The following is a 21,378-nucleotide window of genomic DNA, read 5'->3' on the forward strand; positions in this document are numbered from 1 at the left end:
CTTTTCCTAGAGATGGAGATTAGAAATAGTCCCAGACCACACTTTTAATTTTTCTATCTGCATCCATCTCCATTGAACTTTGAAAGACACTAATGAAATTGAATATAGGCTTAAAAAAAAAAACGGTCTGGCTTGCACCCTTTGGTGGGTGGCTGGCTGGCACAATGTGGTGTGGTGAGTGGGTGGCTGGCTGGCACCCTGTGTGGTGGGTGGCTGGCTGGTACAGGCCAAGGGCCTGTGACTGGCTAGCAGGTAAAGGCAGGGCCTGTGGCTGGCTGGTACAGGCCTGCGGGTGTGTGGAACTGTGGGTGGCTGGCTTGCTGGCAGCTGTGGGTGGGTGTTGTGGCCGCGGCGGCTGTGGTAAACACACTGTGCTCTGTGAATGTACTGTAGAATCATTCACTGTCCCAACTCCAGTATGTGGTCGCGGTGGCTGTATTAACCACACTGTGCACTGTGACTGTACTAGTGTACGTACACTCACTGTCCTGACTCCAGAGGCGGCTTAGGAAGGCAGAAGCTGTCCTAGTGCGCAGAGGCACATGACGCAACATACGCCATGACGCACGATATCTGTAACTGCCGGGCCGATTCCGATGTATCGGGGCAAGTGCATATCGGCCCTCGCAGGGCTGGCCCAAGAAATGAGCGCACCAGGCTTTCTACTGTAGTTTCTACTGTAGTGCCACAGTGTCCTGCAGGGCTGCGGGCATCGTACAGGAGAATGCAGGGCTGTGGGCATGGTACAGGAGAATGCAGGGCTGCGGGGATGGTACAGAAGAATGCAGGGCTGTAGGCAGAGTACAGGAGAAAACAGGGCTGTGGGCATGGTACAGGAGAATGCAGAGCTTGTAGGCATGGTGCATGAGAATGCGGGGCTGCAGGCAGGGCCGTCTTTAATATTGATTGGACCCTGGGCAAATCCCCCTCCACCTAGACTCAAAATTAGTTTACTGCAGCAGATCAGGCAGCGATTGCGATTGACTGTTAGAGGTTACAGCACATCATTACCGCTCACTGATTAGTTCCTAGAGGATACTGCACATCATTATCACTCACTGACTGGTTGCTAGAGGTTTCTACAGCGCTTCTGTATTTACAACAAGTGACAGTAGCGAGCAACCAGCATGTGACCAGCGCCGGAGGTTCCCGAAACTCTGGTGGGCTAAAGGGGCAGCTGCTTTGGGCCCCTCCAACAATGACTGGACCCTGGGCAGCTGCCCCTTTTGCCTTGCGTTAAAGACAGCCCTGGCTGCGGGCATGGTGTAGGAGAATGCGGGGCTGTGGGCATGGTACAGGAGAATGCAGTGCTGCGGGCATGGTACATGAGAATGCGGGGCTGCGGGCATGGTGCAGGAGAATGCGGGGCTGCGGGCATGGTGCAGGAGAATGCGGTGCTGCGGGCATGGTGCAGGAGAATGCGGTGCTGCGGGCATACTACAGGAGATGCAGTGTTGTGGGCATGTACCATTGTACTCTTGATCGAGACCTTTTGTGCAGGCGGATTCTTATATATTTCCCCTGTCACTTTGTGGGAATCTGAGCTCATTACAGACATTCCTATGTGTACTTTCTGTCCCTCCGGGGTTACCTCCGATATCGCCTCTTGCTGCTCACGCCGCTCCAGCCTGCTGAAAGACACTTCCTGCTCCTGACCCCCCCCCCCCCCCCCCCCCCCCGCCGACTCCGTACGAGCTGAAGACAGGGCTGCCACCTGCTGCCCCCACAGTAACAATCGGGAGATGGAGCGGCAGCGGCCGTTAGAGGACTTCTTTCCCCGCCCACCACCTATTACAGAGGCAAAGGAAGTGCTCCAAAACGCTGTTGGCTCTGTGCTACAGGTGGTGGGCGGGCCGGGAGAGAGAAGAAGCCTGCAGCTTCGGCCGCAGCTGAGAAGCCCGAAGTTCCCCGAACATTGCAAGCTCCCAGCACACATTCCAATGCCTCTCCTCCGCTCCACATACCGGCGCCCATGCTTCTCTCTCCTCCGCTCCACATACCGCTGTGCTTCTCTTCCAGTCCGCCACTGATTTGCCGCCCCTATCAGAGTGCTGCCTGGGTCCAATGGACCCACCGGGACCCATGGTAGGGCCGGCCCTGGGCCCTGGATATATCGGCTTTGCCGATAATCGGTCAATCTCTACTGAGCAGCAACACTGGGAGAGGAACTTAGGGCAGTATTGAGGTCCATCATGTGTCTTGCATTTACATGCACTGAAAGTGAAGTTCTCCACAGGTGCCAGCATCTTGTCCCTGGCTGCTGGTTTTCACGCATCTCCATTGGCTGCCATGGGGTGATGTAACTCATGCCAGAGCAGAAGACTGTGAGCATGCAAGTAGATGTAATTCTTTGCTGAAAAGACATAGCATGTCTCTTCTGTTAGAATAGCCTGCATGCTCACAGTCTGTTGTAAAATGCCTTCAGTTTTCCTTTAAGGAAATCTGTGTGCTCTCTCCTGTCTGTTGCTGCTCCTTCAATCTCCAATTACAGGCTAGAGACAGGAGTGGTGAGCTACTTGTGTTGCTAATTGTAGCAAAGAAAAGTCAACATGCTGGCTCTACTTTGTGACAGAAGTGCATAAAGCAGGGGTCTTCAAACTACTGCCCTCCAGTTCAGAAACTACAAATCCCATCATGCCTAGTCTTGTCTGCGAATGTCAGAGTTTTACAATGCCTCATGGGATGTGTAGTTCTGCAACAGCTGGAGGGCCGCAGTTTGAGGATCGCTGGCATAAAGGAAATACAAATCATTTGGAAGGTAGGAAAGCTCCTGTGTATACTTTAACACTGGCTGTTTGCCTGAAATTCAGCCTTTAAGCACGCTTCACAAATAATAGTTTTTTCATTGGCTTCTCCATGATTCATTTTGTCTCGCTTATAGGTTTAAATAGACTGCATACATCTATATAATGGAGTAAATTAAGTAGCATTTTACTATAAAAATGTGTAACCTAATGTCTCCTTTTTTACATTTGCGCTCTCCCTTTCCTTACATTTTATTGTGATCCTATTTGCCTATTTTTTTTTTTTTTTTTTTTGCGAGAGCAGTGAACCTGGTCATTATAATGAAGTCTGGCAGTTTAGTTCAGTGAGTAAAACTAGTTAAATTATTTTATTTGTGAAAGGCACCAGAAACTTGTTCTAGAGATCTGTTTTCATATGTAGTAATCTCCTAAGTGCCCCTAAGCAGTCTGATGGAGGTTGTATGTTGCAATCCCAGTGACTCAGTTCACGCAATTCCTCAAGCTGCTTTGCATGTAGAAGCAGTGACCTGACTTAAGTAGTGTTCTTGTGTGGTGTTCAGTGTCTAATATAGTTAGTTGTGCAATAAACCTTTCAGTTCGCTGGAACTGCCTAATAAATTATAGCTGCCTATCTGGTAAATTTGTTCAGTTTCACTGTAATATATAAGAGTTGTGGTTATGAGTGTTTTTGTGGTCACAAAAAAAATAGTAGTATATGCTATAATGTCAATTGAGACTTCGCAATGGATATTTTATTCATTCCCTGTATAGGTTACCCTACTATATACAGTATATATACTAACTTAAACTTCTATTGTGCTGTAACAGTTGCAGGATCATTTGGGTTGTTTATTTTACTTGCAGCTTGTTTGGTTTACCTTTTTGTATTATTTATTACCAAGGTTTGGCCTGCTTTATTGACATTCTTATGACATTTACTTCTAGGCTAGTGGTGGTAATGCAGATGCTGGGAAATTTGATTGCTGGCTACCACTTTAAATAAGGCAAAACTTCTTTTTTTTTTTTTTTTTTTTCTTTTTTGTTAAAATAATAAACATGTTATACCAGGGTGGATTTAATTCAAATCAAGTCAATTTAAATCGCAATTTAAATCACTAATAAGGCTTGATTTAAATCATAATTTTTAAAGAGCAACCTGTCATTTCTGTCCTGCAGCATCTCCTCCTCTGACCCGCTGTTGACTCACTGACCGTCCCATACATTGTAATGGGACGGCTGGTGATGCGGTAGTGACACAACAAGGTGAGGGACGTGGTGGCAGCATGTGAGTGGATGCCCGCTAACAGGCGCTGCCATGATGGATCTGAAATGGCAGGTGCCCTTTAAATGTAAGGACTACTTCTTCTGGTAGTTAGAAACTTTAATTACTCTGTCGCTCATTGACAGACGTAGTCCTCCTTGATTAATATCAACGTGGGTTATACTGCCCTCTACAGGAGTAGGACTAGACAGGAAAGAAAACGTTCTGGCCACACCTTAGGGGCAGTCCCAGAGGGTATATCCTCTCTCTCTCTCTCTCTCTCTCTGCTACAGCAAATCAGTTTTTTTATGTCTAGTTAGGAGTAAGGACCCAAGTTCCTTGCTGGGATCTTTGGTCCTGGCAAGATTTTTTTAGAAATACTTTTTTAGGCAGCTTTTCTTCTCCAGTGTTCCTGTGAGATCTTCAAGCAAGTACGCTGAAACTGGGCGACGGGCTGGATGTTGAGATCCAGTGGTCACCCCAGTTCAGCCTACGAGCGCGTGCAGGCCCAAGCTCCGCGCTGGCTCGGCCGCGACATAGTCCCACTGGACGGGGACTGACCCTGCGAGTTAAACGTCTCGCCTGGACGCCAATAACCAGTTGCAAACTGAGTCACGGCGTCCGTATTGGTCGACAGCCCCCCCCCCCCCCCCCCCGGTGGAGAGGGGTTCTGTCAGGAGTTGGCGCCCGCCTGGTTCCGGTATGGTGAGTAGAATGTTCCCCCTCTCCCCCTGTCGGGTTTGTTGGTGGACGCGGGCCCCTCTCTGGGTTGGTCGGACACTCAGTTTCTGGGTCCCCCTCTATCCTATAACAGGTCACAGATCCCCCAATTTCAGTGTGATTTTGTGCATAAGAAACCAGGAGGCTTGTTTTGGGAGCTGACTATCTAAAGTCACTATATGACTGTAAGGGTGACTGAAGTCAGTGGCAGACTGCTAAAAGGCATTACTATTGAGGTATAGAGGTATCCTACCTGTCATAGTGTGTATACAGGCCGATGCCTATGCCTGAGTTACTGCATCCGCAGGTCGCCATCCCTCCAGAAAGCGGTCACTTGCACAGGCCGAGCACACACTCCCGCAGGCTGCACAGGCCGAGGACACCTCCCGCAGGCCGCACAGACCGAGCGCGCACTCCCGCAGGCCGAGTGCACACCTCCCGCAGGCCGCTGCTAGCTTGCAAGCCGCAGCTATCCTACACAGGCCGCCGCCATTTTCCTGCAGATCGCACGGGGCCGCCATATTGGCGTAGCCTCGTGTCTCTAGCATGGAGGCGGCCATGTTTGAGGTGACCAAACACCTCGAGGAGCTATGGGGAGGCGCCGGAAGGCGTGTAAAGGGGCGGAGCCGCCTCCTTTACCCGGGAAAGCAAGCCAAAGACTTCCTGTCTGTAACAGACAGTGCTGGAACAGGTTGTATTGAAACTTCTGAGCATCAAGTGGTGAGCCTTGGGGTCTCTCTCTCTCTCTCTCTCTCTCTCTCTCTCTCTGTAGGGGTCCATAAGCAGGTAACACTGAGGGGCGCTGCTGTGCTGGGGGACTAAAGGAAAAAAAAAATACATTTTTATTTTTTTGATTGCAATTATTTTTTTCTGGCAAGTGTCTTGTATAATCATGGACCCTGCCACACATGTATCCCCACCTGATCCCCTCGAGGTGGCCGCAGGGCCCTCCAGTTCACAGAGTATTGATGCATTATCAGCAGTTTTGGAGTCTTTGGTATCCCGGGTGGAGAGGGCCTGTCAGGGACGGGGGTCAAGAAAGCGACCCCCGCCTACCCCTATTTCACCTGATACTTCAGAGTCAGATTCTGAGATGGTCATTGCAGCTGCAGGTCCCTCTGCAGGAGCTGTTGTCTCAGGTAATGCTCCCTCAGATAATGAGGAGGACGGTTCTACCTCCGCCATAGCACAAGAAGAAGCGTTGGTGGACGCACTAGTTGTGTCTGTCCGGGAAGCCTTAAGACTTGAGGTTACACCGGCAGAGGTAACCGAGATGGAAATTCCCTTTGGTACTAGTAAACCTACCAAGATGGCGACGGTTTTTCCCTTACCCAAATGTTTTGGTAATAAAATTAAAGAGGAATGGGATCATCCGAAACGAATCCTTACTATTTCCAAACTCCTTGCTAGACGCTATCCGTTTGAGGAATCCCTCATTAAAAAATGGACGGTACCACCAGTGGTGGATCCACCGATTTCCAGACTAAATAAAGCCACTGTTATATTCCGTTGGAGGGCGCTCCGTCCTTTAAGGATCCGGTGGATCGAAAAGTGGAAGCGGAATCCCGCACTGTTTTTTCCCTGATAGGGTCAACCTTTAGACCAGTGGTTGCCATTGGTTTAGTTTCACAAACATTGACAGAATGGGCAAAATTGTTGCGCCATGACTTAAAGGGGAGAAGTATTCCCCAGGCAGCATCTGATTTGATGGAGCAAATTATACAGGGATTACAGTTCGTCTGTGACGCAGCCCTGGATGCCACTCCCTTAGCGCATGCATCGATGTTAGCAGTAGTCCTCAGACGTGTGCTGTGGTTAAAGTGTTGGTCGGCGGATCAAGGTTCCAAGAAAGCTTTGGCTAATCTCCCTTTTCAGGGGGATCGCCTATTTGGGGCCACCTTAGATGAGATCATAAAGGATGTCACTGGGGGCAAGAGCACTTTTTTGCCACAGACTGCTAAAGCTAAAGGACCTCGTAACAGGCGAGGACCTTTCTTTTCCGCTCATAAGAGGTTTGTTTGCTCCGCTGGGGCGAGCGTGAAGGGCAAAGCCCCTTCAGGAGGTTTCAAAAGGCGCTGGTCGGGTAAACAAAAGGCCGACTCAGCCAAACCTGAAGATAAGGCTTATACAGCCTGAAGGTGCGCCCCCACCTAGCTCAGGGGTGGGGGGGGACGTCTTCACCGGTGTTCAGATCCAGGGCTTTCCTGAATCCCGGACTAAGGGGTTCAGGAGATCATACGATCAGGATACAAGATCGAGTGTCGATCACTTCTACCGGTGCGATTCTTCCCTTCCAACATTCATATGCTACAGGGAGCGGTAGTTCCCGTTCCTTGAGCAGAACGTTTTCTTTACCTTTTCCAAAGATCATTCCCAGTTCCCTCCAGGAATCGGATCCGGTTGAGCGAGCGGACCAAGGAGTCTCTGGTTTGGTGACTTCAGTCTCTAATGCTCAGCCAGGAGAAGTCATCACTTCCGATAGGAATTTAGTTTCTGATAAATGTGTGGGAACTGAGAGCGATCAGACTTTGTCTGATTGCCTGGACCAAGCAGCTCTAGGGCAGCCCGGTTCGGATCCAGTCAGACAATATCATGGTGATGACTTGGGTAGATCACCAAGGATTTCACCACCTGTGTCTTCAGTAGGGCATCCCGCAGGTGGATCTGTTGGCATTTCGGCTCAACAGGAAGGTGCGGAGGTTGGTAACTCGCGCCCGCGATCCGCTAGCGGACGCAGCAGACGCGCTGAACGTCCCGTAGGGGCAGTATCAGCTACTATATGTCTCCCCCCCCCCCCCCCTCTCTCAAGTTACTGCTGAGATTTCTCTGCAGGATAGAGGTGGAGGGAACTCCAGTTATCCTGGAAATTCCGGGCTGGCCTCGTCAAGCCGGGTACGCCGACTTGGGCAGGCTAGTCGCAGACGCTCCTTGGAGACTTCTTCTCAGGGAGGATCTGCGGTCTCAAGGACCGATCTTCCATCGTGCTTTACAGTCGCTGGTTTTAACGGCCTGGCCATTGAGACCCAGGTACTGAAGGACAGGGGATTGTCAGCTTCAGTTATTCCTACTCTAATTAAAGCAAGGAAAGCGACTTCTAGCAAAGTCTATTATCGCACATGGAAGACTTATATTGCGTGGTGTGAATCTTTGGGATTTCCCCCATGTACCTATTTGGTGACCCGAATTTTGGCTTTTCTCCAAAAGGGGGTTGAGCAGAAACTATCCTTGAGCACCATCAAGGGTCAAGTTTCAGCGTTAGCAATCTTCTTTCAGAAGCCTTTGGCTACTCATTCCTTGGTGCGGAATTTCATCCAGGGGGTGCGACACTTGGCTCCGCCAGTGCGCGCGCCCTTACCGCCCTGGGATCTTAATTTGGTTTTGTCGGTTCTGCAGAAACCTCCATTTGAAAATATCAGGGAGATTCCCTTGCTTACATTATCCCAGAAGGTGGCCTTCTTGGTGGCCATTACTTCTGCACGCAGGGTGTCAGACTGGCTGCATTATCATGCCATTCCCCATATCTAGTGGTTCATAGGGATAAGGTAGTTCTTCATCCGAAGCCATTCTTTCTTCCTAAGGTGGTTTCAGATTTTCATCTGAATGAAGATATTGTGCTACCTTCCTTGTGTCCTAAGCCCAATCATCCTCGGGAATGTGCGTTGCATTCCTTGGATGTAGTTCGGGCAATCGGGGTATACCTGAAGACTACGGAATCGTTCCGTGAAACGGATTCACTTTTTGTGATCACTGATGGCCCCAGAAAGGGGTTGCCTGCATCTGCCGCGACTATCTCCAAATGGATTAGACAGACGGTGGTACAGGCTTATTCTATTAAGGGTCGGAATCCTCCGTTCCCTGTTAAGGCGCACTCCACTCGAGCGCTCAGTACTTCCTGGGCCTACCGCCATCAGGCGTCAGTGGTCCAGGTGTGCAAGGCGGCTACCTGGTCGTCGGTTCATACCTTTACAAAATTTTATAAAGTTGATGTGATGGCATCGGCGGATGCCTCTTTTGGCCGCAAGGTTTTGCAGCCTTATGCCATATTTTCAGCCTGTTCCAGTCACATGATCTGGCTCCCCTGTGTCAGCCGGGGCAAGTGCAGGGGAGCGAACAACAGACGGGCCATGCGAGCCTATAGATTTCCAGCCGTTGAGCGCTCTATCATCACTCCCCTGCAGCTGCCACTGGCTGACAGTCCGTTCTCATCCGATCCGCTGGACGGATGGAAAATAGGGTTTCCATCCGTCCAGATATGACGGACCGGATCGGATGTCGGCGGACATGTCTCCGCTGACATCCGATGCCCCATAGAGATGCATGGGGCATCCATTCAGATCCGCCTAAAAAAACTGACAGGGGGATCTGAACGGTCCGCTAGTGTGAAAGGGGCCTAATAAACCACTACAAAATTAAACAATGTGTCTATCCGTTTTAGCAGCTGAACAATGTTGTTGATAAATATTGTCATGCTGCTTTTTTTTTTTTTTGACAGCTCCAATTGCTGGAACTTTTGTTTACACTTGAGCTGTTTCAAAGGTGAAACCCCACTGACAGGCGAATGAGTCATCGGTTGTTAAGGGCGTGGTGGCCCTGCTCACTATCAATCGGTATTTGCCGGTGTTCTATCAGAATGCCGCTACCCATCAGATTGTGCAACGGCAGTAACGTTCGGACCCAAAAACACTTACTGCGCATGAGTGATGACGGGTAGCAGTAATCTGATAGAACACCCATGTGGACATCTTGCTATACCAGCTATTTATTTCATTTCAGAATATTTTGAGAAATAAAGTGAGTGGAAATAAATATAGTATATTGATACCTGTGATGTTTGGATGTTTCATTTTGAAGGCATAAAGTGTTAGTGATGAGCAGGGCGGGGTGTACCAACATGGCCTCCACCACCTTCCTACTGCTGACCTACGGCTTCTTTCAAAATGTAACATCAAAACAGCATAACTGATGTCGATCTACTATATTTTAATATATACGCTCAGAAATTCAAGATGTAGCTGGGTATATTAAGTCCCTGATATGGTGGCTTCTGTCCCCGATGCTCAATCTAGGAAAATCCTTCCTTCCCCCTATATTGGACAGTGATCACCGCAGATGCCAGTCTGTCCGGGTGGGGAGGTGTTCTAGACAAGCTTTCTGCTCAAGGGGTCTGGTCTCTGGAGGAATCCACATTCCAGGAGTGGAAAATTGGCAGGCGGATTACCTCAGTCGGCAGACCTTGGATCCAGGGGAATGGTCTCTCCACCAGGTGTTCCAGCAGTTGTGCCTCCTTTGGGGCACTCCAGAAGTAGATCTATTGGCATCTCGGATAAACAGTAAAGTGCAGAGGTTTGTGGCCCGATCTCGGAACCCTCTGGCAGACACAGATGCGCTGGTGGCTCCGTGGGGTTAGTATCGGCTCATTTATCCTTTTCCCCCTGTCAAGTTGCTGCCAAGACTTCTTTGCAGGATCAAGATGGAAGGTATTCCGGTCATCCTTGTGGCTCCAGACTGGCCTCGCCGAGCTTGGTACACCAAACTGGTCAGGCTAGTCGCAGACGTTCCTTGGAGACTTCCTCTCAGGGAGGATTTACTGTCTCAAGGGCCCATCTTCCATCCTACTTTACAGTCGCTGGCTTTGACGGCTTGGCTGTTGAAAGCCAGGTGCTGAAGGACAGGGGATTGTCTGCTTCAGTGATTCCCACTCTGCTTAAAGCGAGAAAAGCAACTTCTAGAAAGATCTATCCTTGTACGTGAAAGTCGTATATTGCTTGGTGTGAGTCTATTGGGGTTCTCCCTCGCTCTTACTCGGTGGCTCGGATCTTGGCCTTCCTTCAATGGGGGGGTTGATGAAAAATTGGCCTTGGGTGCCATCAAGGGTCAGGTCTCGGCCTTGGTAATTTTCTTCCAGAGGCCACTAGCCACCCATTCCCTAGTGCGTAACTTTATCCAGTTGGTGCGACACTTGGCACCGCTGGTGCGACCTCCGTTGCCACCTTGGGACCCTAATTTGGTGCTGTCGGTTCTCCAGAAGCCTCCCTTTTGAAAATATTCGGGAGATTCCCCTGCTTACCTTATCCCAGAAGGGGGCCGCCTTGGTGGCTATTACTTCTGCGGAGGGTCCCTGAACTGGCGGCGCTGTCCTGTCGTTCTCCCTATCTCGTGGTTCACAGGGATAAAGTGGTGCTTCGGTGATTTCCATTTTCCACTTAAATGAGGACATTGTGTTGCCCTCCTTGTGTCCTAAGCCTCAACATCCCAAGGAATTTGCACTACATACTTTTGATATGGTTCGGGCAATCAAGGTGTACTTGGTGACTACTGAATCTTTTCAGAAGTCGGATTCGCTGTTTGTACTCACGGATGGACCAAGGAAAGGACTACCTGCGTCTGCTGCAACTATTTCCAGATGGATCAGACAGACGGTTGTGCAGGCTTCTTCAATTAAGGGTCAGGTTGTTCCACCTTTCCCTGTTAAAGCGCATTCTATTTGGGCTCTTAGTGCTTCCTGGGCCTTTCGCCATCAGGCATCTGTGGTTCAGGTTTGCAAGGCGGCTACCTGGTCGTCTGTTCATGCCTTTACAAAGTTTTAGAAGGTGGATGTGCTGGCATCTGCAGATGCCTCCTTTTGGCTGCAAAGTTTTGCAGGCTGCTGTTTTTAAGGGTGTTTTTAGTCTCCCTTGAGGGTGTTTAATGATTTTTTCCAGGTGGGTCTCATCTTGTGGTTCTGATGAGTCCTATTTTGCCTGTTTGGCTATGTTTCAGCCTTGGGGAATTATTTTTTGCTGTTCCCACCCCTCCTCTTTAAGGCACTGCTTTGGGACGTCCCTACTGGTATGAATAACAGAAACTGTGTCCATCAATGAACAATAGAGAAAATTGGATTTTTGTCTTACCGTCAAATCCTTTTCTCTGAAGTTCATTGTTGGACACAGTACCCGCCCCTCTATTTGAGTTGGTTTGGTATGGTTTTCTCCGATTACTGCTTTGATACAAAACTGACATCCTGTAGTAGGGAGAGAGGGCATACCCCCTGGGACTGCCCATAGGCATAGCCAGAACTTTTTTTTTTTTCTGCCTAGTGTCCTACTCCTTTAGGGGGCAGTATAACTCTACTGTTATGAAGAACAGAGACTGCATCCGTCAATGAACGATAGAGAAATGATGGTTGCACAGATACCCATACCACTATCAATGCCTATACTAAGCATTAGTGCAAATGTCACATGTGATGTGTCTCACGGCCCTATGCGTTCCAAACATCCTCATGATCTGCTGGGTAGCGTTAATGTGATAGAACACCCATTCTGACATCTTACTATACCCAGCTACATCTTGAATTTCTGAGCGTATAGGGGGCAGTATAACCCTACTGTTTTGAAGAGCGGAGACTGTGTCCGTCAATGAACTTTAGAGAAAAGGATTTTACGGTAAGACAAAAATCCAATTATTCAGGGCTGGTTCACACCAGAATCGCAAAGGAACAGGATCCTCTGCGTTCTCCTGCAGTGTAGTTTGGCAGCCCGGTAATTTGAATAGGCTGCAGGTTTTCCTAGACTGCACAATAATGCATGCACTGCTTTTGAAAAACACGTCAGGGCAAATCACATAGTACTTTGATGCCATGCGATCCAGTGCATGCCAACCCACTGCGTTTGCGATCTGCTGTTGGAGTACTGTTAATGTATTGACACTCGCAGCAGTGCAGTGTGGGAAAGGCATATGGAACGTGGCTTTACCACACACAGTTCAGGTGTGAACTAGACCACAGTGCTTTTCAGAACTCCTGATTTCAAAACAATAATCTGTGTTTCTCTTTCGTTCATTGACGGACACAGATCATTATCTTCTGGACCGTAGGGTTATACTGCCCCCTACAGGAGTAGGACACTAGGCAGAGAAAAAGCTTGAACACCCCTATGGGGCAGTTCCTGGAGGTATACTCCCACTTCCTTCTATAGGTTTTCAGTTATTTCTGTCTAGTCAAGAGTAAGGACCTAGTTCCTTGCTGGGATCTCTGGTCCTAGCAATTTTTGATCTGTACATGGAATTTTTTCCTCTTTTTTTATTATTTTGTTCCTGTGAGAGCTACAATCAAGTGCTGGACTGGGAGACAAACTAGATAATATAGATCCAGAGGGTCCCCCCCAGTCCGCAGCTCCACACTAGGTCAGCAGCAACATAGCCCCACTTTACGAGGGTTGGCCTGCGAGTTAAACGCCTTGCGAGAGCGCATACAAAGGTTATGAGCTGGCTGTTGCCACATGCTCCTAAGGGGGGGCTGGTTGAAGTTGTGGCTGACCGGGTTTTCCTGGGGCACAACGGGGGGGGTTGAGCAGGGTTCCCTGCTACCCTGGGGGTTGGTGATTAGGGTAGGGATACACTCTAGTCATAAAGGGATGGACATGGTCAGCAACAATACTAAGGTAGGCAGTGGGGTCAAAACGTTGCTCAATTGGTACTATGGGGCCCAAAGTGTGCCAAGAAAATATCCCCCACACTATTACACCACCACCAACAGCCTGAACCATTGATACAAGGCAGGATGGATCCATGCTTTCAAGTTGTAACGCCACATTCTGATCCTACCATCTGAATGTCGCAGCTGAAATTGAGACTCCTCAGACCAGGGAACGTTTTTCCAATCGTCTATTGTCCAATTTTGGTGAGCCTGTGCGAATTGTAGCCTCAGTTTCTTGTTCTTAGCTGACAGGAGTGGCAACTGGTGTGGTCTTCTGCAGCTGCAGTCTATCTGCTTCAAGGTTCGATGTGTTGTAAATTCAGAGATGGTATTCTGCATACCATTGTTGTTACGAGTGGTTATTTGCATTACTGTTGCCTTTCTATCATCTCATACCAGTCTGCCCATTCTCCTCTGACATCTACAGGGCATTTTGGTCCACACAACTGCGGCTCACTGGATATTTTCTCTTTTTCAGACCATTCTCTGTAAACCCTAGAGATGGTTGTGTGTGAAAATCCCAGTAGATCAGTAGTTTTTGAAATACTCGGACCAGCCCTTCTGGCACCAACAACCATGCCACATTAAGTCACTTAAATCCCCTTTATTCCCCATTCTGATACTCAATTTGAAATTCAGCAAGTCATCTTCACCTCATCTAGATGGCTAAATGCATTGAGTTGCTGCCATGTGATTGGCTGATTAGCAATTTGTATTACCAAGCAATTGATTAGGTGTACCTAATAAAGTGGGCGGTGTGTGTACGTATTTGTCCCAGTTATGTAAATTAAATTCACAGGAAAGCATCTGGCAAAACTAAAATCATCCTTGGTTGGTAGGCAATTAAAAGATTTAAAAATGTTTGCATCTTTTTTTTTTTTTTATTTTCTCTTCTCTATTTGATACAGAGCTTCATTGTCTCATGTCTTCTATTTTTAAATTGTGTACTTTCAATTTATTTCTATTGACAGATTACGATGGGTGAAAGCAAATTAAATAGATGCGATGAGGATAACATTGATCTGTTGGCAAATACCGTTTTACCTCTCTCTATGGTAAATGGAAAAGCACTATCAAACTCCAATGGTCTGGAGGAAGTAAAAAGCACAAACATTGAAGATATTATAGTGTCAAACCACCTGGTAAACAAGTCTCGAGAGAAAACATCTGGAAGAGAAGACACCAGACTAGGCCCACCTGATGGCCAACAAGACCCAGGAAGTGAAAATGACAAAGAAAAAACACTTGGTAGGGACTACTGCAAGTGTAGAGCAGTCTACTTAAAACTTTCCCAGTGTAATGTGTGTGTTTTTGCTATATTCTTTTTGAAAAGTTTTTATATTTAATGTCGTTTTTTTTGCATAGACTAGGAAAAGGTTTGATTCTGTCATTTATTTTGCTCTCTGTGTGTTGCAGATTTCCATTCACTTTCTGTCCCATGCAACAGCAAGTGGAAGGAATTCTCTACAAAGGGGAATTGCCTTGTTAGACAGCTGTCCCTAGACAAAGTGCACCTATTGGATGTTTACCCCTACCTCCTGTTATGTGACAGCCGTAACGTTTTGGATTTTCCGTCACCTACTGTCTCAGTTAACGTGTTTAACAGGAGTAATAGAGAAGGTGAATTTTCAGTGGTGACAGAGAGAATGAGAGCTACAAATTTGGCTGAGGCTCTAACCTTTCTCCACTCAAAACTATAAAAAAAAAAAAAAATGCCTATGCAAATTTTTTTTTTTTTTTTTTTTTTTTTTTATGCATTCAGTAGTGGCCACAAAAGTATCTTTAGATATGTGTGCAATACAGAGCTTTTGATTTGAAAGGTAGTATCTTATTTCGTACAGGACACAGGCTCCTTTTAGTGCTGGTTCACACTAGTGCAATGCCAGACATTGCATATGATTCGCACCGCATTGCTGTGCAGATCCCATGCGATGTATGTGCGATTCCATTTCAGCCAAACAAACTATATGGCTGAAATCGCATTCGCACCAAAATGGTGCAGGACCCTTTTTTTGGTTCACACTGGAATCAGATCGCATTGGTGTTAACACCTATGAGATCCGATTCCTGCACCATTTCACAGTTCACACTGAGAACCAATCTGGGGGTGTTTGACACCCCCAGCGATTCGCAGATCTTAGTGTAAACCACTGTGGGATTCTGGTGCGATGCGGGAAGCGGCACTAAATGGCGGGGTTTCATGCATCGCTCCAGTGTGAACCGGGACTTAAAGTGTCACTAAACCCACATCTTAACCACTTCAAGCTCAGGTCTATTCCGGCACTCCTCTCCTACATGCACAAATTCATGTTTTTTGCTAGAAAATACTCAGAACTCCCAAACATTATATATGATTTTTTAGGAGAGATCCAAGGATAAAATGGCGGTGGTTGTATTTTATTATGCGGTTTTTGCGCAGCAATTTTTAAACGCAGTTGTAGAAAAAACATTCATGAAAGATGTTACGCTAAGTAAATAGATACCTAACATGTCACACTTTAAAATTGCGCACACTTGTGGAATGGCGGCAAACTTCAGTACTCCATAGGCTGTGCTTTAAAAAAAATTACAGATTACCAGTTTAGGCTCCGTTCACATGTCAGCGTTTGGATCGCGGGCAGAACCGCCGCGGTTCCACCCGCGATCCGGAGATTATTGCAAATCGCGGGACGCCTAGCGTTGCCCGTTGATTTGCAATAGCCCCCCAAACGCCGAGCGATGTTGCCGCGATTTCCGCCTGCCGAATCGCGGCAACATCGCGCAAACAAAATCGCGGGACGCAATACGCTCCAAAGAAGCTCTTGTACTTCTTTGGAGCGTATTGCGTCCCGCGATTTTGTTTGCGCGATGTTGCCGCGATTCGGCTGGCGGAAATCGCGGCAACATCGCTCGGCGTTATGGGGGCTATTGCAAATCAACGGGCAACGCTAGGCGTCCCGCGATTTGCAATAATCTCCGGATCGCGGGTGGAACCGCGGCGGTTCTGCCCGCGATCCAAACGCTGACCTGTGAATGCAGCCTTAGAGTTACAGAGGAGGTCTTGCACTAGAATTATTGCTCACGCTGTAACTTTCGCATGTGTGATTTAAACGCCGTTTACATATGCGGGGACAACCTTCGTATGCGTTCGCTTCTGCGTGCGAGCACGTGGGGACAGGGGGCACTTTAAAAATTCAGGTTTTTCTATTGTTTATTTTATTTTTACATTTTCCCTTTAAAAAAAAAATAAATTTGACCACTTTTATTCCTATTGCGAAGGAATATCAGCATCCCTTGTAATAGGAATAGGGCATAACAGGTCCCCTTTATGGAGGAATCTGGGATCTTTAAGGCTCCTTTCACACTTGTGCGAATTAGGTCGCGTGACTTTAAAGTGGAGTTCCACCCTATTTTTATACTTACCTCCATCTTCTCGCTCCGGGTCACCTGAAAAAGAAATGGATAATCGCATATATATTTTTTTTTTTTTACTTACCTCGTAGCGAACAAAATCTACTTACCTTACTTCCTTCTTCCTCCTTCCTCGGCCGCGGCCCGTCGTCACTTCCTGGCTCTGCAATGATTCCTGGGAGCTGGACGTCATAGCTCCCAGGAATCATTGCGCCTGCACCGGCCCCGACGTCAGTTCCGGGTCGCGCGCGTCATCCCCTTCTAAACAGCTTCTGGGCATGCCCAGAAGCTGTGGAGGGGTGACGCGCGCGACCCGGAAGTGACGTCGGGGCCGGCGCAGAGCATCGTGGGACCACAGAAGGCGGAAGAAGACGCCGAAGAGGACGCGCTGGCTTCAAGCTGCCCACATCTGAGATGGCAGCGCTGGACAAGACGTTTGCAAGGTAAGTATTTCGTCTTGCAGGTAAGTGCAACCCGGGACAGATCAGAGGCTAGCCATTGTGGAATGCACTAGCCCTGACTGTCCCGGGGGTATTAAAAAAAAAAAAAACAAATCCAGGGTGGAACTCCGCTTTAAGCAATGCCTGTGTATTTTTGAGGTCTATGGACCCATAAGTCATATATCAAAGTCGGACCAAAGTAATGCAGGGACTACTTTGAATTTGCTGCGACTTGAAGTCGCACAGATATGAATGTTACTCATTGGAAGTCATGGGGTATGACTTTTAATGCGACTTTACAGTCCCTAGTTGCACAAGTGTGAATGGGGCGGAAGTCCCCAGATCTCTCCTATGTGGGAAAGCCTGAGCTAAAAAAAAGAAAACAAACTCAGGCTTTCCAGCTAAAAAAAATGTGTTTACATCTGACAATGCTGGAAAAGATGTCATGTCGTTGCTTGCGGGCTCCGAGGGTCTTAGAGATGGCTGGGGACCATCTGTTCCATGGTCAGCTCTGTCCCCGACCATCTGTTCCATGGTCAGCTCTGTCCCCTCCTGCCGCCTGTAAAAGAAATCAAGTGGTTGAACAGCCACTATGGTTGAGTTTACATGAGAGGGAATCGCCAGCTGAAAAAAACAATATCGGAACGATGCCTGCAGCCGCACTTTAACCCAGGGACGTCCTATGATGTCCACCTAAGTTTAGGTGGTTAAAAAACTATCTATAAATGCTAATAAAATACAATTTTATTGAAATTAAAGTTGTTTCCATACAGGAATTGGCCATGTATCAATTACAATGTAGAAAGAAAAACAAAAAAAAATAAAGTGATGTATGTATTCACATGGAAGACATACTGCATTCATAGACAATTTACAGCAGGATTTTAAAGCTTAGTTTGATACGATTATCATTACAAACATTTTAGAACAAATACCAGTAAGTGAGTAAACTCTCTCTACTGTATCTCTACCTTCTGTTCGTGTCCCTAACTCAGCTAGGGATTTTGCAGCTCTGCGCATGCTCAGTTTTCAGTGAATTTCTATGCTGAGCATTTCCTCCCTATCACATATGGGCAGCCTATGTGAATATGAAGTCACATGTGGGTTTATACACAGTGGTGCTGACAGGCCACTCCCTCCATGCCCACTAACCGGTAAAACAGAATGGGGGGGGGGGGATAGGATATTACATGTAGATTCATGAAGGCTTCATCTCCCTCTTATTCTAAGACACAGACTAAAGAGGTGGGCAGGTGGAACACAGCCTGTGACTGGCAGAAATCCACCCACACCTATGTTGTTGCCAAAAAATAGTTTGATATTCAAATGTTTATTTTTACTCTGTATTTTGAACATGCGACCAGTAGCAGAGGACTAGACGCTCCTCCTGCTTATGTTTCCCTGCAGACAGGCTGGGAAAGAGCTGGGTCATATGACAGCTGTATATCGATTAAAATAATTACAGTGCCATCATCCATAAACAAAAATAGAAGGAACAATGTAAATTAAACAGGGTATGCTGAGTATCACTTTTAAGTCTTAATATTAAGTCTTAATATGAGTTTTATATGTTGCCACCTTCAGGTGAAGACCCTGGCAAACAAAGATGTAAGAATAGCCTATATAACCCCTTTGACCCCCAACAATCCTGAGTTTTTTGCTAGTGTCCTTAAGTGATAGATGGCTTATCTCTACTGAGAGCAGGTTTTTTTCCCTGCATTTCCAAATTTACTGGAAGATTGATGATTTTGCTTACAAAAAGATATCCTCCTTCACCTGGCTGCATCAGTGCCAACGAGGCAATATGATTGCAGCTTTTGGATCAGTCACCTCTACAAAACTGTACCCGGATCCTGCCACAAGAAAAGTATAGAAATTGGAAAACGTGGGCTGGCCTGTAACATTGCCTTGGGGCACTGGACTCCATATATTACGTTCACCCTTGGCACAAAAGTACATTGCAGTGTAATTCGCTGCAAAGTGCTCTACAGGGCCTGAACAGTGGCGAGCTGAGTCCTGCTTTGCTCCAGTGCCAGAAGGCCCTCCCCCATGGGGGAGAGGGTATGCCCTTTTGAAGCGGGGAATTTCACCTGGTGTCCTATACCCTGAGAACGTGCTTGTTTCTTGAAGTGGTGAATCCTGGGCTTTGTCCTTTCCCTTAGGGGGCCCCCCTTCCCTCTTATGCACAGTCCATCTTCCTCAATATGTCCAGCCTCGGGGTAGTCCCTGGACAGTGCTTTTCAGAGATGCAATAATTGTGTACATATTTATTTATACATTGCAGTTTCACTCTCTACTGCCTCCCTGCTTTATGTTAACCTGCACTCCTCTTATGAGATTGTGGGCCCTTTGGACTGCCTTTCAACAGCTTGACACTTTAGGAGCGATTTTACCAGTTCCCTTCAAGGAACAATGTCATTACAAATTTTAAAACCTGTTCATAGGTCCAAAGATCCATCTGGGCGTGTGTTTCATACTAAACTTGAAGGTTCTCAACACCTTCTAGCAGGTCCAAAAGTTCCAGATGGAATCTGCCCGTTTTAATAATTGCATCACTGGGAACGTTCTAGCATCCACAGACATCAAGGATATGTATTTGCATATGCACATATTTCCCCCACATCAGCCGTTCTTGAGATTTGCAATGGGTGAGGAGCCATTTCCAATTTGTGACTCTTAACCACTTGGGGATTGCCTACTGCAGATATACTGTGGCGGATGGACCCCCTATGTCGGATCACGCCATTCATTGCAGCACAAGCCGATCAGTGGGTCCCAGCCAATGATTTATGGCCGACACCCGCTGATCGGCTGAGCGAATGACAGAAGAGTCCTCTGTTTGCGTAAACAACACAGAGCCCTCTTCTGTCTGTGGCAATGTGCCAGTTTTTTCCGGCACATCACTTAGTGAAGACGTTACACAGCACACACAGGAAACATTGTTAGGCACACAGTTAACCCTTTGATTGCCCAATTGACAGTGTATATTATTGGCACTGATCACTGTATTAGTGTCACTGGTGATGTCAGTTAAGTTCCCGCCAGCACCAAATGGAAACCAACTTCCTGTCCATTTACATCAGACTGTCATCTGATCTGCCGGACAGATGGGGAACTGATCCCCCATCCATCTGTTTTTAAGGGGCCAAATCTAATGCCAGCAGGTCTGCTGAAAAACCGACAGGCGAACCCAATCAGTCCACTAGTGTGAAAGGGGCCTAAGACTCACTTGACTTATTTGTTCAGTGCCACTTGGGCTTTTCAGACCCATTTCTACTGTAAGTTGCTTCTAGCCGCTCTTTGAGTTGGGGAATCTGATTCCCTTCATTGGGTCTGTTGGCATTTTTTGTTGTGTTGTCCACCCCTCAGTTGTATTGCTTAGGGATGTCCCTTGGTCATAACTAAAAGCCCAACTCCACTTTTGTTGAGAAAAAAAACATTTCCCTCTGGGTGATCTCTGTATATTGCAAGGATTTTAACAAACTTTGTTGCAGATTCCTACTTTTTGTTATTCTGAAGAAATCATTGTTTGTTCCTCTGCGCCTCTGTGCTGAGCGGGTCAAATGGGAGTGGTTTCATAATTATCTATCTGCTGTGGCAGCTGCAGAGCTCTAATAAGGAAATCTGCTGGGCTTGCATAGACAATTTTGATCTCTTATCAACCTATCTGGAGTATGGGTTTGCCGTCGTCCCTAAGAAGTTTTGTGTGTGGGTACCTCAAGCCAAGTTGGATGGGACTTTTTGGGCAGGTAATTATAGTAAAGGTAATGCAAAAGTATATATAAAAAAGACAAATATTTAATGTCTTGTATCAAACAGTGTACATGAAGAGTACATGGTTAATAGTGATGGGTTATAGACTCAGGTGAAAAGGTGTGAGCAGTTGAGAAGTTTAGTGACAAGTGTTTCATTAGGTGACTATTTAGGATAGATCTCTGTCTTATCAGAGAGTTTCTCCTGCGTTTTTTTTCCCTATGCGTTTCAGCTGCCAGTTGAGCCTTTTTCAAGGGTAGTAGTCAACAATTATATGTTTTTTGTTCCATGTGTGATTTGGATATACATCCTTTTTGAACAGCGAGAACCTGGGCTGCATCAATTTGTATTGGAAAAGTGTATATACACTCTTTTGGAATTGCTGCAAATTGGGTCATACACACGTCCATTCACATCAGGAACTGTGTGTGCCTTCTTTGGCTTCGTCTCTGAGTATACACATTCTTCTATTTGTTGATGTTACACCGAACACACCAAAACCAAAATCAAAGCACCTTGGGGAAAAACAATGTCACACAATACTGGTGGATGCAAGTGAGTGACCTCTACCAGTATCCAGGGAATTATCCCAGATCACACATAAGATCTCGACAA

The 21,378-nt window shown here is 47.1% G+C and overlaps 1 protein-coding gene across 1 annotated transcript in view; it reads left to right on the forward strand.

The window, feature by feature from the left end:
- Window positions 1–21,378, forward strand: part of TXLNG (taxilin gamma) — an 87,322-nt gene that overhangs the window by 19,539 nt on the left and 46,405 nt on the right. The window contains exon 2 of the mRNA XM_082246502.1: window positions 14,152–14,428. Coding sequence (XP_082102628.1) covers window positions 14,152–14,428 — 277 coding nt within the window. The remainder of the gene's footprint in view (window positions 1–14,151; window positions 14,429–21,378) is intronic.

This window comes from Pelophylax lessonae (genome assembly GCF_965119305.1).
Source record: "Pelophylax lessonae genome assembly, chromosome: 2".
Lineage (NCBI taxonomy): Eukaryota > Metazoa > Chordata > Amphibia > Anura > Ranidae > Pelophylax > Pelophylax lessonae.